The sequence below is a fragment of the Rousettus aegyptiacus genome, unplaced genomic scaffold (assembly GCF_014176215.1).
Source record: "Rousettus aegyptiacus isolate mRouAeg1 unplaced genomic scaffold, mRouAeg1.p scaffold_m13_p_2, whole genome shotgun sequence".
NCBI lineage: Eukaryota > Metazoa > Chordata > Mammalia > Chiroptera > Pteropodidae > Rousettus > Rousettus aegyptiacus.
The window spans coordinates 27,377,210-27,395,638 of record NW_023416295.1 but is presented as its reverse complement, the minus strand read 5'-3'; the positions used below and the strand labels follow the sequence as shown (position 1 = coordinate 27,395,638).

The window sequence follows — 18,429 nt, the reverse complement described above, 5'->3', positions numbered from 1 at the left end:
GAGGTTTGTTCAACCTGTTTATTGATTATTATGGACTAGGCACTGGGAGTGAAGGATTGAACAAGACAATGTACCTACCTGACCCATGACATAGTTTAATAAAGTCACAATTCACGATGAATATATAACAGTTATGAATTCTATTCACCAAATAATTCAGTAACACATTTATAAAATAGCAAAAATCATAGGACATGCAAAAAAAAACATTGATAGAAATATACCAGTGGCAGGAAACTTTAATATGCCACTTTTAGTACAAACAGACCAAGTAAACAAAAAATAAGCAAAAATATAAATATAAATGTAAATGACATAATTAATAAGATATCTTACGGATATATTCATTTTATACCTTGAAAATAGAGAATACAGTAACAAAGAAGATAAAATGTTTCAGAATAAAGTTACCAAGAAATGTGAAAATCTTATATGAAAATACTTTAAAGCACCCTGAAAGATATAAAAATGGACTTGAGCAAATGGAAAGATATTATATAACATCATAAAGATATGTTTTCTTTAAGTTAATTTATAAATTTAACAAATACCAATAAAAATACCAACAAGATTTTTATGGAGCTAGACAAGTTTATATTAAAATTTGTATGAAAAAATAAGCATGTGAAAATAGCCAGGAAACAATGAAAAAGAAAAGTTTATGAGGAGACACTAGCCCTACCAGTTATTAAAATACACTAAAAAGCTGTTTTGTTTATCTACTCATGGTCCTAGTGGACAAATAGGCCAGTGGAATAAAATACAAAGGCCCTGAAATAGATCCGAATACATGTGGAAATTAATATGTGATAAACATAGTACCTCAAATCGTTTGGGAAAGATGAACAATTTAATGAATATTGATGGAACACCTGGTTTACCTTTTGGAGAAAGATAAATTTAGAACAAAATCTCACACTTTAATAACAAATGTTAGGATGAGGAGAAAAAGGAATTCTCACACACTGCTGGCGGGATTGCAAATTGGTACAGCCACTATGGAAAACAGTGTGGAGGTTCCTCAAAAAAACTAAGAATTGATCTACCATATGATCTAGCAATCCCACTACTGGGTATTTACCCCAAAGACTTAAAAAAACTCATATCCAAAAAGATATTCGTACACTGATGTTCATAGCAGCATTATTCACAGTAGCCAGGACGTGGAAGCAACCGCAGTGTCCTACAATAGATGATTGGCTAAAGAAGCTGTGGTACATATATACAATGGAATATTACTCAGCCATAGGAAGAGATGAAATACTGCCATTTGCAACATGGATGGACCTTGAGATAATCATGCTAAGTGAAATTAGCCAGACAGAAAAAGTTGAAAATCACATGATATCACTTATATGTGGGAAATAAACCTAAAAGCAACAAATGAACAGGACAAACAGAGACTCATGGACATGAACAATAGACTAGTGGTTACCAGAGGGTAGGAGGGAGGAGGAGGTGACAGAAAGAAATCTAACTATGGGAGGTGAACACACAGTGTAAATATATATATGCCTTACTGTGAAAATGCACAGCTGAAACTTACTGGATTTTGTTAACCAATGTCACTGTAAAAAATAAATTAAAAATAAAATTAAAAAAAAAATCTCACACTTTAATCAAGAACGAACTTTCTCTACAACCTAATATAGAAAAAGACTGTCTATGACTCAAAATTCAGACCCGATAAAAAATAATATTGATAAATTTGTTTAAACAATTTTTGAACAACAATAAACAAAGACAAGAAAAATTATTAACCAAAAGACGATCTCCCCCCACCACACACACATTTCTCACATAATTCTCAAAAATATAAAAAGGTATTCAAACTCATTCAAACATGAAATGCAAATTAAATTGACCCTGATGATATTCCTCTAAAAGTATGACAATTCTATGCACAAAGTTAATCATTGTAGTATTGTTTATAATTGCTAAATATCAGGAAAACACTAAATTCCTATGCATAGGAGAGCATGTATATAACCTATAGCACATTCATACAATGGAATACTATAGTGCTATAAAAAAGAATAAGGACATTTTCTATGAACTAATGTAGAGTGACATTCAGGATATTTTGTTAAGTGAAAAATGCAAAATGTAAGAGTGTTAATAGTATGTCACTTTTGTGTAAGAAAGAGTGAGAAGTAAGAAAAATACATGTATCTAATCATTTGTGCAAACAGAAACACAGGAAGCATAAACGAAGAAGCTATTAAGATTAGTTGCCTACAGTTGGCTGAATGACTACCTAAAATATACAGGTCCTAATTCCTGGAACTTGTGAATGTTACCTTATATAGGAAAAAGTTCTTTGTAGATATCATTAAATTAAGCATCTTGAGTTGGAGAGATTACCTGGGATCATAAGGGTGGGTCTCAGATGTAATCACAAATGTCCTTATAAGAGGCAGGCAGAGGGAGATTTGACTACAGGCAGCATAGAGACCATGTAATGGAAACAGAGGGAAGCAGAATCAAAAATATATATATATATATATAATGCTGCTGGTTTTAAATATGAAGGAAGGGACCCTGAGTCAAGGAGTATAAGGAATGCAGCTCTAGTCACCTGGGAAACGGATTCTTAGAGCTTCCAGAGGGAGAACATTGCTGCTGACACCTTGATTTTAGCACTGTAAGACTCATTTCAGACTTCTGGCCTATCACAAGATAAATTTCTGTTGTTTTAAACCACTAAATTTGTGATAATTTGTTTCAGCAGCAATAGGAAGTTAATAGAGCTGGTAAGGAATTAGGAGTGGGAAAGGAAAGAAGAAAGGAAGAGAGAAGTGATGCTTTTGAATACACCAATTTATAAAGCTCTGACTTTTGAAACTAGTTACTGTTTCACATAGTTAAATACGCATCCGAGTATAAATATATATGCACATACAGGTATGGAAAAAGTAAAACTATATACAAACAGACATAAGTAAACCTAAACATAATTCAAATGAATAACATAGTCACACTGAAGGAAAAGGGGAAAATTAATGAAGGCAAGGAACTTTAGATTACAGTATTAAGTGAAAGATATTTTAAAAAATGGTAAATATTCAACTCCAGTTAGTCACATTTTCACAGTTATGGGTTAGCAATTTGGAAGTTACTTTCTGTATGTTCTAAGACTGAGCAAAACTAAATATATTATAGATAATAGGAATCAAATTTCTCAAAGTTGGAGACCTAGTTACATTGAAAAGGAAAATGCTAGAATGAACTCTAGGATTTTGTTTGCAATTGGAAGTATCAGTGTGAATACATAGGTTTTAAGGCAGATAAATGATGAGTAGATGATGGTGGCGATGATGATAATGATGATGATTGATGATAGATAGATAGATAGATAGATAGATAGATAGATAGATAGATAGAGAAAGAGAGAGAGAGAGAGAGATGTTTATATACATGCATGCATGTATATGTAAATGTAAATAGATTTTCAAGCTCTGTCCCCTGAAAGAGCCTAGAAATAATGACACTCCAAAAGCAATGGGAACATCAAGTGCCCAGATTTTGGTTTCTAAACCCATTCTCCCCCACCCCCACCCCATTCTCCAGTGCTTCTTGGTGAAATGGCCGATTAACCAATTCCTGGGCTAAAGCTGAGAAAGTACAAAATGAGCCAGAAATATCCTGCTGTTCCAGAAAGTAGAGAGGTGATCAATGAATGATGAGGACTATCAAAGGGACACAGAAATCATCTTAACAGGACTACCACTGGCCTAATATGGGACAATTTGCTCATCAAAATTAATTCTGATAGTAATAGATTATAATCTATTGATAAAATAAGAATCTATAAGTCCATACTGATAGATACTAATAGATGATGATAAATACTGACAGATGAGTCCATACTGATAAATAGGTAGGTAGGTAAATAAGAGTTAGGAGGAAAGTTCTTGCCAACCAACAAATGTAAAAGAAATGGTAAGATTAGAAAGATCACCTTTTGGCAACTATCACATAAATAATTGATTCAGGAAAGATATATCAATAGATGTTAAAACTAGTGAGTAAAAAATTTGATTAGTAGAAGTTACATACGCTCAACATATCTCCCCATAATATTCTTATTAATTATAAAGGAAATAATAGTAATTCTACAGTGGAGAAACCTGGCAGATACCACCTTAATCAAGTGATCAAAGTTCATATCACCAGTAACGGTACAAACCAACATTATGTGCTCAACTCACATCACTTCCATAGTAATTTTGTCCAAAATCAAAACTTGAATTTCCTCCTGAGGAAACATCAGACAATCCCAAATAGAGTGACAGTGTAACTTAGTTGGCCTATACTCTTAAAAAATGTCAAGGTCATGAAAGAAGAAAAAAGATTTTGTAAATATTCCAGGTTAAAGGAGTCTATAGAATTTGAAATGGTCAAAATAAAAAGTATTATAATAAAAATATAAGGAATTTATTTTATTATATAAAGTAAAACATATATGTAAATACAATTCTATGTTGGGGGCTGTGTAGAATTTATATAGGTTATCTGTAAATTATTCTAGCAAGTCCAGAAGACTTTTCACAAGATTATATATATATATATATATAAAAATATATATATATACACACATACACACATATCATATATATGTATAACCCTGATTATGTCCCTTTTCTGATCAAAAATTTACCTGTGTCCTCATTGCCAAATAACTGCCCCATCCTTCCTTTCTTACGTAGCCCTTTATATTTATATTATACCTGAAATGAGCTATTCATTAGAAAATTTAACCATTTTTTTTCCATTTTATTGCCTTTATCACACCCTTCTCTCCAAACAAAATGCTCCTTTCCACATACTGCAGTTCTCATCTAGTGAAACCTTACTCATCCTTCAAGACCACTGTACTAGTTTTCTGAGGCTACTGTAGCAGATTCCCACAAACTGGTGGCTTAGAAGATAAATTTATCTTCTCACAATTCTGGTAGCTGGAAGTTCAAAATCAAGCTGTGTAGATTTTTACATTGGAAAAAATTTGTTATCTAGCGTATCTATCTTTTCTCTCAAATTCTACAGTGCTTTGGTCAGCAGACACCTCAGTTTGAAAACAATGGTTTTCCTATTTTTTTCTATGACTAACTATATCTTAATAGGCCATAACTTTGTACAATGGTCGATAAAATAACAGCCAAGAGTTTTAGGCACAAGCTAATCATTTCTTTTCATTTACAGAGTTTGAGAAAGTTCGGTTCATGTCTAAATAACGTCTCTGGCCTTAGTTTTTACAAAATTAAAGTATCAAAAAAATTTTTAATGTAGAAATGTTTTTTTTTTTAAGTAAGTAAATGTTTTAAATAAAATGATAGATAATAGTGTGGATTTGAAAGTTTACAAAGCACTTTTGCTTTCGAACTCATCTGTGTCTACAATATCTGGTCTTTCATTCTTTCTTCCTGCCTCAGAGAAAGGAGCAACATTTTAGCCCATGGCTTAGCCCTTGTTCCAACCTCTGTAGCCACAGGACTCTGCTCCACCACTGCTTACTTCTTTCCTATATCATCCACTCTCCCTCTTTACATTTGCCCCAGTCTATTAAAAAAATACAAATCCTCCCACTACCCTATATTCTCTGTAGCTATTGCCACTTCCCTTGCTATTCTCAAAGAAGTGTCTGCTTTCATCTCTGCATCCTCTCTGCTGTGAAATGAATGACTTCCTAACTGTTAACCCCAAGGGCTGTTCTCACTCACATCATCCTGCTGTGTAAGACAAGGTTGGCTGTTCCCTCTTTGAATGAGCTCCTCCCTTGGCCTCCATGGGGCCAGTGTCTCCTCCAACTCTTCAATGCCTCTCTTGCCACCCTTTAATCTTTCCTGCATTGCTGTTCACTAGGGGTCTACAGGAGTCTACCTTGTGCTCTACACACTCTCCCTCCAAAACTTGATCAACCACAGTGATTTTTATTTACTATTCACCTATAACTCCCAAATCCTGACATCTCTTTTGACCTCCCTGTTTTACATCTGTGAGCCTACTGAACATTTCCACCTAGGTATTCCAAAGGAACTTTAAACAGTGGAATTCATTATTTTCCACACTGCTGTTTCTTTGCATTTGCGGTGAGTAGTAGAAGGGAAAAGGGATATATGATGAAGAAAACTACAGATGAAAATCTCTTGGGAGATCTCTCCAGCGGCTAGGGGAACATGTCCATGTGGAAAGAACTCTGGAGATGTGGGTTTCAGGGTCCTGCACTGTTGAATGGTGCATGTAAATATAAGTGTATTAGTAAAGCTAGTGAGCACACAGCTGACTTTTAAGCCTCCACTTTGTTTGGTATGAATATTATCACTGGAAATCTAGTAAAGAAACACTTGAGCCTTTCTGTAATTCTTGCAAAGGTACAGGATAGAAGTTGTAAGGTAGATCCACACAAGTCTCTTAATATAGTTCAGCATGTGGACTAGTGTAGTGTATGTAGGTAAAGGAACTGTAATTAGAACTACTGCTGGAGGATATCCAGCCAGGCAAACAGTAGACCAAGACTCCTGATTATATTTTCCCTCTCTAGGAGAGCTCGGCTTCCACACATACATACCCCTCAGTCAGAGATAAGAATGTTTGGTGTCCCTAGTACATATTCCCTGCCCTTGTCTGGACCAGAGAAACAGTCTTGAATCATTTCAAGTCTCTACTTAATCACAATGCAAGGGAGTAGCTTGTTTGCTTGTCTGCCTTCTCCCTTAAGGAAAGAAGATTTGCCTCATCAGTCTTCTCTCCAAGCATAATGTGAGGTGCAAAAGGAACTCCCCAAAAAATGTATATTGAAGTAAAAGAGAAGGCTAGCAAGCAGGCAACATGGGAAATGCACGTGATGAATCTCATGCCTAGAAAGTGAAGTGACAGATGTCAGGCCACTTCTACTGTCTCAAAGAGGCCCGGGTCAGAATGCCTGGTTTCAAATCCCAGCAGTGCTGCTTACTAAACTTTATAGAAGTTACCTCAATTTTTTGTGCCTTAGTTTCCTCAAATGTTAAAAGGAAATAATAGTACCTACCACATAGGATTACTGTGAGAATTAAAAAGGCATATAAAGGCTTGACACATGGTAAACACTTGATAAATGTTATCTAATGCTATTGTATATATTACCTGTCCCTCACCTGGTACAGTAGGAAGTCTTTTTATCAAAGAAAATAGAAATAGTCATTACAATGAAGTATCATAGAATATTGAAATGGACTTTTGTCATTCTTTTGGTTGTCCAGCTCAAAATTCCTTTCCTGAGTCTAAGTGGGAGGACTCTCTCTAAGAAGCTAATAAAGTCAGACATAGGTTGAAGATTCAGGACTCCTTTGCAGCTAGGGTTTGTAGCCTGTGATCCAGGCCTACCAAAAGGAGTTAGTGATGCCAAGCAGTAGGGATGCGGAAACTGCAACATAGTCATGCCCACTTTTTCCAGAGACAGCAACAATGATGGTTCCAGCAGCAGTAGGCAGGGCCACTGCTGGCACTGCAAGATAAGTGGCATCTTCACAGGCTATACTGGTAGCATAACTATGGTTGGGTCCTTGTCTGCTGCCAATATCCCCATGTTCCCGCCGATTTTGTGGCCCACAACTCTATCCTCTCCAGAAATGCTTCAAACCACCCATTGCCCTTTTCTGCCTATATTAACTTGTTTCCCCCCCCCCCACCCCTTGGTACAATTTAACCTGCCAGATTAATATAGAACATTAGGTCAGATGACTAATAAGATATAAATGTAGTATTTCAACTTTGTTTTATTACTTTTTTGATTCTACTTGGCTCCTTCAGGGATAATTTTTCTTGGATGATTTTTGTTTTAGTAATTCTGAGATGTTAAAGAAATATTTTATTGTTGTGCTGTTTGGCAATTAGCCTTCCTCTTCTCCTTTTCCCTCTACTCTTTAGTTAGTGTGGGGCGTGTGGGTCAGGATAATCAAATTTTAATTGACTAGAATCTACCTTTAGGTAGAAGAAATCAGGCAACTAATGAGTGTAGGAATAAACAAAAACAAAGGGAGAGAAGCATAACCAGTACCATGTGCAAGAGAATATCATAACAGAATTGTAAGTTTATTTAATTTACCTGGCTTACTTTATAAGAGCTTATAACAAAGAACATACAGCCACTGTGTGTTCAAGATACAACTAATTGCATCTTCTCACTTAGTGCAGGGCTCTTGCCTCTATCTATTATACCAAGAAGCAAATGACCCGAAAGCAATCTGAGATCAAGTTAAATTCAACCCAATTAATTATGCTTTTTAAGTTTATGGTTGTGTATGATAATAATTTACATATTCAAGAGCTTTTATAATTTAAAAAGCACTTGGTTCATTAAATTCTCTCAACTTCTCTTAGATAAGATAACACTTTAAAAAGAGAGATGTCGGTATTTAAGTCTTGATAAAATTTTTAACATCCCTCGTATCTCTCTGACTGCCCTGTCTCCCTCTTTTTTGGTTTGCTTTTGATGTTGTAGCTACAAAAAAAGACAGGAAGAAAGCAATATTAATGTATTTGAACAAAAGGGTCTGTTGATTGGAACCATCATAAAAATGTATTGGATGCTGTTACTAACCTCCATTTACAAATGAGGAAACAGAAGCTCAGAGGAATGAAGTGACTTGGAGAATATTAAACAGCCACTAAATGGCAGAACTATGGTTCATTTAAAAATATATATATATATATAAAATATATACTGAGTATTTAATGTGTCAGGCTGGGTAAATAATATATAGTCTAGTTAACCCCTAGATAACCAGAAATTTCTATAACCAGCATATTACATTCTAAACCACTATTATTGAAGTTTTTGCTATACAATATGTTGTAATTTTAGCAGCTGACCATAAATAAATACTTTTCTACTTACACAAGATTCACGCAGCTCGATCTCTTTGGAGACTGATCTTGAAATATATTAGACTAAAAGGTCTAACTCAAAATCACGTTTTACTCATTTCTCTGGATTCTCTAAAGTAAAATATAAAGCTGTGAACAAAATAGTGATGATACGAAGTTGTATCACTGTATAATCAATTATTAAAACCTAGATTTAACAAGTAAGTTATTTTCATTTTCAGGCTAATGGCATATAAAGAGGGTATTTTATTCTCTGCATAGTTTTCCCAGCATATTTGTATGGATTATGAAAATCATTTGTGAAAGGAAACTAATTCTCTTGGAACATAAAGAGAATAATATATATTTTTATGTAGTTTGTATATAGTGGAAAATACCATTCTTGTATATTTCGCTAAAACAGACCATTAGCACAAGACCTAAATATTTATGACATCTAGGGTTTTCAATGAAATTTCACTGCCTCTTTTTCTTCAGAAAGTTGACAGAAAAATGGGGAGAGCTTTTAAATAAAAACTAAATAATGGTGCCGGCATCATTGGGCAAAGACGCAGAAGAAAGGGTAAGATATGGGCGGGCGACCTCACAACAGTGTCATAAACAACAAAAACTTTCTAACAGATTTCAGGAGGCTGTTAAATCTTTTAGACATCTGGTTGATAAAGGTAGTTTTATCAAAGGATCGGCTCCTCTTTCATCAACACGTCAGGCCCCAGCCTAATAACCCCTACTCCAGCCCGCGCCCCTTTCCCCCAGGCTGTGTCAGCTGAGCTCTCCTGGCCACGCCCACTCCCGTCCGTCGCAAGGTCCCGCCCCTTCCACCTCCCACTTCCTGGTAACAGCTCGCGTCTTCTCGGGACCTGATTGGCTGATGTGGCAACCGCCAACGGCTGCGGAGTTTAAACCCGCACCTCGGCCACCGGCGGCTAGCTTCGGAAGCTGGATGGTGGTGCCCCCCCAAGCTGAAAAAGCGGTGAGTGACCTGTAACGTTTGGCATAGCCACCCCCTGTCTGGCGGGATCCGTGCTGAACTTCCTGGCTCTGCCCTCCCGAGCCTTCGGTCCGCCGAGCCCCGCGCGACCGGCGGTCACGCCCACCCTCCGCCTTCAGGTATCCCGAACCGCGGCCCGGCGGCCGGCGCCGACGGCCTTGTTGTGGTAGAACCTGGTTTGCGCTCAAGGCGCTTTCTCTTATCCCGGGTATTTGAACATCCCGCCGGGTGACGGGGACAAGCCGCCAGTTAGAAGGTTGGCTCCTTCGGAGAAGGGATTCTGTCTTTATGACTGCTCTAATCCCTAATTTTAGAACAGTATCTAGCCCGTTGTGAGCACTCAATAAATATCTGCTGAATGAAGGTTAGAGACTGTTTACCCAAGTGCTTGAAGGAGCACCCCCCCCCCCCTTTGGTGCGCTCCTTTAGAAGCGAGTCTGGCCGAAGGTGAACGGGAGATGGGAGGCTGGGAAGGACTTGGAACTCGAACTAGGTCTCGATGTATAGGACGAATTTTTGTAAAGAATAGGGACGATGATTTTTCTAGTTGAGGGATCCAGTTCAGGAAAATTGGACCCAAATCTCACATCCCAATCTACTTTCACAATATATTTAGGATCTGACCATTCCTCAGTATCTCCACTGCTACCAGTTTAGCCCAACGGACTAAAGTGTCTCACCTGAATTACTGCAATAGCCTCTTATCCCCCTGCTTCCACTCCTGCCCTCATTGATTTAAAGATAGCCGAAATGCTGGCCAGAAAAGAGCTGCATAGTAATAATAATAATAGTGTGTTGACTATGTGCCGGATTCAGTACTAGGCTCTGCCTATACAGTAGCTCATTTATTCCCTACAATGAGATGTTAAGATCACATAGGTATTAAATATTGGAAGTGGGACTCCAACACAATCCAACCACTATTTATAATACCTCAATTATGGTAAGCCACTTAGGAATGGTAGTCCAAGGGTCTGGCTTTGGCTCCTAAAGTGTGCTTGGTCACGTTGTTGATGTGGAGGGGTGACATGACAGGAAGCCTCTCTGATTTCTGGCATGTGCATTTGAGTGGGTGGTTGATAGTGCCATTTATTAAGTTAGGGAACTAAGAACCAACTTATTGGGGAGGGTTGTTTAGCTGTGTTTTTCTAATTAGTAAAGTGGGATTTGATCTTCTTGACTGGATTTTTTAGAAATGGACTAGATTTCTATGGTAAGATTCCTTTCAGATGTGTGAGATGCAACAGTTTGCATGGAGTTTCTGTGTGCGCCTTTGTCCTACTACCTACAGAATAGGTAGTGATCTTTGATTTAACTTAAAGTGTCTCTTAGGCAAAACTTTTAGAAGTATTGAGCATTAGTGTTGGAAGATTCCTACTTCAGTTTCTTCACTATTGCAGAAATTTCTTCCAAAGTCATCTTACCATTATTTGCTTGATATTTCTCAACATCTGCTAAACACTTTCAAAGGAGACTCATTCCAATATTGGGCTATTTTTACTATTTAAAATTTATTCCATTTATCCATTGTCATTTCTTCAACAAATGCTTATTCAGTACCTGCTATGTGTGAGGTATTCTTCTAGGCACTGAGGGCACAGAAACAAACATTTGACAAAAATCCATGCCCTCACAGAACTTACATTTTAGTAGAAGAAGATAGACAATAAACTAAATAAGAAAATTATGTAATTCTATGTTAGGCACTAAGTCAATAGAGAAAAAGTGAAATGGAGTCAGGTGTGCAATTTTAAATACTATGGTCTGGGAAAGCTTACTAAGAAAGTGACATTTAAGCAAAGACTTGAAAGAAGTTAGCAAACCCTGTGATTATTTGAAGGAAGAGTTGCTACAAAGGGAAAAATGGAATACAAAGGTTCTGCAGTGGGAGCATACCAAACTGGCCAGTGTGGCTAGGGCTTAGTGAGTAAAAGGGATTAGTGAAGAGGTCAGATAGGTGCTGATGGAGAATTGGGGAAGGGGAGAAATATCAAATTGTGTACCATATAAGCCATTGCAAGGATCACGACTCGACTCTTGAGTGAAATGGAAAGGCACTGGAGGGTTTTTAACAGAAGAGTAACATGAATTTACTTAAGTTTTAAAAGGGTCATTTCAGTTACTGGGTTGAGAATAGATAGTAGACGAGAAGGTAGAAGCAAGGACACCATTTAGGTAGCAGTAGCAATGATGTACATGAGAGAGAATGGCAACTTGGATCAGAGTGGTAGCAGTAGAAATAATGGTAAGTAAACCATATGGCTCTGTTGTGAAAGTCAGAGCAGCAAGACTGATGATAGAGTAGATGTGGGATGTGAGGGAAGAGATTTCTGACCTGAGCAACTAGAAGGATAGAGTTCCATAAGTGAGATGGAAAAGAAATAGTGGAACAGGTTGGGGGGGGGGGGGCAGGGAGGTTAGGGCATGTTAAATTTGAGATTCAGATTAGATATCTAAGTTGGAGATGAGGAGTAGGCATTTGGATGAATAAGTCTGGAGTTGATTGGGAATATAAATTTGCAAGTCATCAGCATTTAGAATTAAAAGCCAGGATACTGAATGATAGCCCCAAGGGAGGATATGTAAATAGAAAATAGATGAAACCCAAGGACTGAGATCTGAGACACTCCAATAGTAAAAGGAAAGAGAGCTGAAGGATAAGCAGCAGAAGAGACTTAGAAGTGGTTAATGAGGAAAGAGAAACCCCAGGAGAATATGGTGTTTTGGAAGCCAGCTGAAGAAAGTATTTCAAGGAGAGAATGATCTGATATTAAGTACTGCTTACAGAGCAAGTAAAATGAGAAATGGACCTTGACTACTGTATTTGATTTAGCAACAGCAATTTAGTGACTTTATCAATTTGGGTATGGTAGTGACGAGAGCAAAACTTAATTGGAGTGGATCAAGAGAGAATGGAAAGGAATGATTTAGAGACAGCAAGTATAGACAACTCTTTAAAGGAATTTTGCTGAAAAGGGAAACAGAAATAGAGTAGTGACAGTCCAGCATCAAGAGAACACCTGAATTTTCTTAAATGTCTATTTTCATGCATTTACACATGCCATGCCTTCGTTCTGGAATACCCTTGCTAATCTTGATACTTAACAAAGTCTTCATTTTTAAGACTTAATTATTCATTTAAAAAATATTCCTTATGGTGATGTTATTTGCCCATGACTTGGGCAATATGTCAAAGACTAAAAAAGACAAAAATCCATGACCTATGAAACATAAATTCTAGTTGGGGAAGACAGACAATAACTAAATTCCCTAGTATATAAAATAATGATATAAATGCTATGGAAAAAAATAGAGAAAGGTAAGAACTATCAGACATACTGGGGGAGGAGCTATAATTTTGAAAGGCCTCACTGAGAAGGTGACGTTTGAACAGAGACTTGAAGGAGGGTGAATGAACCATTTATGTACCTAGAAGAAGAGCTTTCTCTGTAGAGAGAATAACCAACAAAGGGCCTGAGGCTGAAGAGTGCCTGATGTATGCCAGGAGTAGTGAGATCTTGGTGGTGAGTGTGTCCTGAAAGGAATGGTCTAGGAGAGAAGGAGTTCAAATTAGAGAAATGGGAAGAAAGAGTTGGTGGAGGGACTTCTAGACCGTTATAAGGATTTTGGATTTTACTCTGAGAGAAATGGGAACCATTGAAAAGTTTTAGATTGTATAGGCCAATAAATACACTGTAGTGAGGGCAGGAGTGAAAGTAGGGGGATAAGAGGCTATTGCAGTAATTCAGGTGAGACATGTTAGTCCTTTGGGCTAAGCTGATATTAGTGGAAATACTGAGAAGTGGTCAGATCCTAAATATATTGTGAAAGTAGATTGGGATGTGAGATTTGGAGCCAGGGCAACTAAAAGGATGGAGTTACATTAACTGAAATGGGGATGGCTCTGTGAGTGAAGCAGGTTTGGGTAGCTTTAAGTTTCATATATACCTGTTTTTGTCATCCAAGTAGAATTGTGAGTAGACAGCTATATGAATCCAGGGAAGTTCAGGAAAGACATCCAAAGTGAGGACATAAATTTTTGAGTTCTTGGCTAGGTGGTATTTTTGCCATCACTGTGAACTCACCAAAGGAGTGAGTATAGATAAATTGAAGCAATCCAAGGAGATAACCTATGAAAGAATCTGTAAAAGAGATGAGAAGGAACAGCGAGTTAGTTAGGGAGAAAAAAACTCAGGAGTCTGGTATTCTGGAAGCCAAGGATAGAGAGTTTTTGAAGAGGAAGGAGAAATTAACCATGTTAAATGCTACTGACAGATCAAGTTAGGTGAGGACTGAGGAAGGATCATTATCAGATTTAGCAGTATGGAAGTCATTAGAAACCTTGGCAAAAGCAGTTTTGGTGAAGTAGTCAAAGTGAAAATAAAAGAATTGGAAACTGTGATTTTTAGATAATTCTTTCAAGGAGTTTTGCTGTGAAGGACTATGAAAAAAATGAAGTGGTAGTCTTGGGCTAGAGTAGGAACAAGAGAGGGCTTTTTTAAGATGAAGGAGTATTTCTGTATGTTGATGAGACTGATCTAGTGGAGAAGGAAGCAACTGATGATTTAGAGGAAAGAATTGTTGGAGTTATGGCTCTGAGGAGGCAGGAAGGCATGAAATCCAGTACATTGACCTCTATTTAAGTAAGGCAAGTTTGGCCTTAGAAAGATAGATGATTCACCCATAATAATATGAGAAAAGACAAATGCACAAATAACAGATAATAGTGGGTAGGTAATTGTAATGGGAATTTTGACAGAGGCCTCTACAGGTTGCTTCAGTGTTCTCAGAGAGTAACAGTGAGCCGGGATATGAAATTACCAACTTATAAAGAGGAGTGATCCAGGAGTTGGCAGTTGACAATAGCACCGAGGGGTAAGGGATAATAGAGCCAAAAGACATATTCAAGCTGGAGGATGACTTGTCTGCAAGCATGTATGTGGTGGCATCTGTCAGGAGGGCAATGGGAAGAATAAAGGTCATTGCCTGACAGGACTGTAGGAGAATCCACATCCTCCTGGGAGAGGCTAGTTAGGGAAGATTAAGGGAATGTTCAGGGAAGAGGTTTTGATGATGGTGGATTGTAAGGACTTCACAAATTGGGCAAGGGTGAGATATGGAGACTGTATTAATTTCCTGAGGCTGATGTAAACAATTACCACAAACTAGGTGGCTTAAAATAATGAACATTTATTTTCTCATAGTTCTAGAGGCCAAAAGTTCAAACTCAGTATCACTGAGCTGAAATCAAGGTGTCTGAAGGGCTACCATACCTCTGGAGGCTCTAGGGGGATATCCATTCCTTGACTATTTGTTTCTGGTGCCTGTCAGCAGTCCTTGCCTTCTGCCCACATCAGTCCAATCCCTGCCTCTGTTCTATAAGGACACCAATGATGGCATTTGGGGGCCTACCTAGATAATCCAGGATAATCTCCCCATCACAAAATCCTCAATCACGTCTGTGAAGACCCTTTTTTCATTTTAAGTTTAGAATGACATGTATTAGGATCTCTTTGGGGAGTCATTTTTCAGCCTACCACAGGACCAAATGAGGGATGTGCAGAGCTGAAGGGGGATTAGGGTGAGGGAGATAAGGATGACCTGGGAAGCTGGGGATTCTTGTGATTGACGTAAAGAGTATAGTGAGGTTAGTCCTGTGGATTAAAGGTAGATAGTGATGAAGAAGCTGAGTTCTGGGGATTAGGCAGGTACAGGTGACAAGATTTCTTCTAGATCTTTGCAGATGGAGGTAAGGAGGCTTGAGGCATAGGGGCTTGGGAAGTTGGTCTTTTCCAAGTACATGGCTCAACAGCAACTGCACTTTTCTAAGTAAAACCTTTTCTGATCCTTTTCCCCAGCCCAGGAAGAGTTCATCAATTTCTATGCATTGTGTATTATATTCGTTATTTTTGTCATATCATAATATGATTATCTTCTCATTTCCACTATTAGACTTTAAGGTCTAATAGACAAATAGACAAGTTTAAGGTTTTCTGCCTACTGCCCCCCATCCCCGACAAATAAGATTAGATATATCTCTTCTGTGCATATCTCTAAGGTTACACTTTTTACATTGTATCAAAATAGTGCCTGTACGCATACTGGATTATGCATTTCTATACAGCCATATCCTGTTTTCTGTCCCTAATCTAGCCTAGCTCTTGACATGTAGATGTAATAATATAGATTTAAATGAGAAAACAAAGTCATGGAACTTTTTTGGATTCACTTTAAAACCAATTTTGATTATATTCATGCTTTTCAGATTTTATACAACAGGTTTTGTAAGCACATACGAACAAATTATATCACTTAAGTTATGATTGTTACTTTTTAGAATGTATTTCAGTAACCTTTTTCTTTTATTAATCAGTACTGTGATTGATTTCTTTCTTTCTCTCTTTCTCACTCTTTTTTTCTTCAGTGATGGAGTACCCAGTGACAGAAACTGGCTCAACTTTTACCTCAGGAATTAAGAGACATGTGAAAGACAAAAGAATTCCAAGGACTGCTAAATTGAATGTTTCTCTTGCTTCAAAAATCAAAACAAAAATAATAAGTAAGTGCCATTAGTTTTAAAGTATACTCACATTATTACTTTTCCCTGGAGAATTAGTAGAGTATTTGGTACTCTATTTTATCAAATATAGACAATGACTATTTTTGTTAATGATAGTTTTTTTTCCACTCAGTTCTTGCTATCTCCTTTAACTCCTATTGAATGGTTATGATTATTTACCCTCAAATGTGTCAGCTCAGTTTTCAGCAGTGAGGCTGGTATAGCCTAAGGCAGCTACCTCCTATCCTACCAATGTGACATTCCTGGAAAAGAGGTTTAAAAAAGTTACAAATTGTTCTGGCATGCTGTAGCAATTGAAAGATGGATAATCTAGAGGAGGTTGGTCCAGACAAGGTGCTATAGTGGATGATTTTATATAGCCAGAGCTCCTTATGAAGACACTAAGCACTGTAGAGATGGGTTTCACGGATTCTAGAGCTAAGATGTGAGAAGGAAGGGAGGTGGAGGGAGGGGAAAAACTCCTCAAGATAAATTTTCATTACTTTGGAAAATTATCTTACTGGTTCATACCTATCTTAGCAGGAGCAGGAGAGATTTCCTGCTAATATAGCACCTGGGAAAGGTAACTGTGTACGTTGTGAAATAACTGAACCTTCTTAGTACCTTTAAATTATAATGTTGCTCCTACCCAAGCCTTGCGGGCCATGTGATGTATTAGACCACCTCCTATAGTAGCTATTTCCTATTCTCTTTGGTAGAACTATTGCATTCTCACTGTTATGAAAGAATATACTGAGTTTGAGGAATGCAACAGGAAAATGTTATTATTTTTTACTTTCTCTTAAGTCTTAAACTGGTTCTTGTCTCTCTCCATTTGCTATGTTAAAGGTGGTTGGCTGTCTGAAACTACTTTCTGTGTGCCAAAGATAAAGTACTTTTTTAGAAATTGATTTTTAGATGCCAGACTTTCTCTGAATATTTAAAAACATTATTACTTTTAAAACATTTTACATATGCTGTATTTTTATTCAGTGTGGTATGTTATTAAATAGTGGCATATAAATTAAAATTAGGAAAATAAGAGTATGCTCTAAGTGTTCAAAGGGAACACACTATATTTAAGATGAGCTTTACCAAGGAATCCGCAATTAAATTTCTTTCCTAACAACAGAAAAGCATTTCTAATTTAAATTATGTTTACATAGTGCTTATAGAGAGAAGGGGTCAGGTTTAGATTGTATAGATGTCTATATATAAGAGGTAGGATATTGGGAGTGAAGGTAGAATATCGTACAGGGTTTAGATGATCTATCCAGCATCATAGTAAGTATGCTCCCTTTCACTCACAGTCTTGAAAGATGGTCTTTAGGGGCATTAGCTAATTTGTTCAGTTTTGGTGCCACAGAAACTGGCTTTAAGTTTTTCAGATTGCCTACCCTAATTCCCGTGGGACTTCTCCAGTTAGAGCTGCGGGACCAGCTCCTCCATTCTACCTCCTAGTCCAGGGTAGAAAGGAAAGTAGGGTAACAGGTATTAAGATTTAATTTTTGTGACTGATCTAATTATCTAGAATGCTATGTCTTTACTAGAGTCCTTTAATTCCTAACTCTGTATTCACAGACATTATGCATTCCTCACATGTCTTTTATTCATCATCTTCTATCTAGCTTTTATTTCTACATTTCCAAACTCTAAGTACATTTGTTTTAAAACTGCGTCTGTATTGTCATTCTCCTCTTTTCCAACCTTCAATTAAAACTTATAAAGTGAGATACATATTGTCTAAAAGAGCTTTATTAAGGAATAGGAAAATTTATTAAGGTATATGTTTAATATTAACCATTAAAATTTTTTTACAGACAATTCTTCTATTTTCAAAATATCTTTAAAGCACAACAACAGAGCATTAGCTCAAGCTCTTAGTAGAGAGAAAGAGAATTCTCGAAGAATTACAACTGAAAAGATGTTATTGCAAAAAGAAGTGGAGAAACTGAATTTTGAGAACACATTTCTTCGCCTAAAGCTAAATAATTTGGTATGGAAACTATAATGT

At 37.1% G+C, this 18,429-nt stretch overlaps 1 protein-coding gene across 4 annotated transcripts in view; it reads left to right on the top strand.

Annotated features, from left to right (window-relative positions):
* Positions 1 to 9,721: 9,721 nt before the first annotated feature.
* The window catches only part of SGO2 (shugoshin 2), a 32,942-nt gene continuing 24,234 nt past the window's right edge, over positions 9,722 to 18,429 (top strand). For 3 of the 4 annotated variants that reach the window (XR_004955713.1, XM_016131124.2, XM_036236942.1), the window contains exons 1-3: positions 9,722 to 9,838; positions 16,281 to 16,415; positions 18,236 to 18,411. Coding sequence is in view for 3 of the 4 variants with exons in the window: in XM_016131124.2 (XP_015986610.2) it covers positions 16,283 to 16,415; positions 18,236 to 18,411 (309 nt within the window). In the remaining variant the exon portion in view is untranslated. Of the gene's footprint in view, positions 9,839 to 9,891; positions 9,976 to 16,280; positions 16,416 to 18,235; positions 18,412 to 18,429 lie in introns of those variants that run through there. The other variant, XM_036236941.1, reaches the window with a different exon arrangement.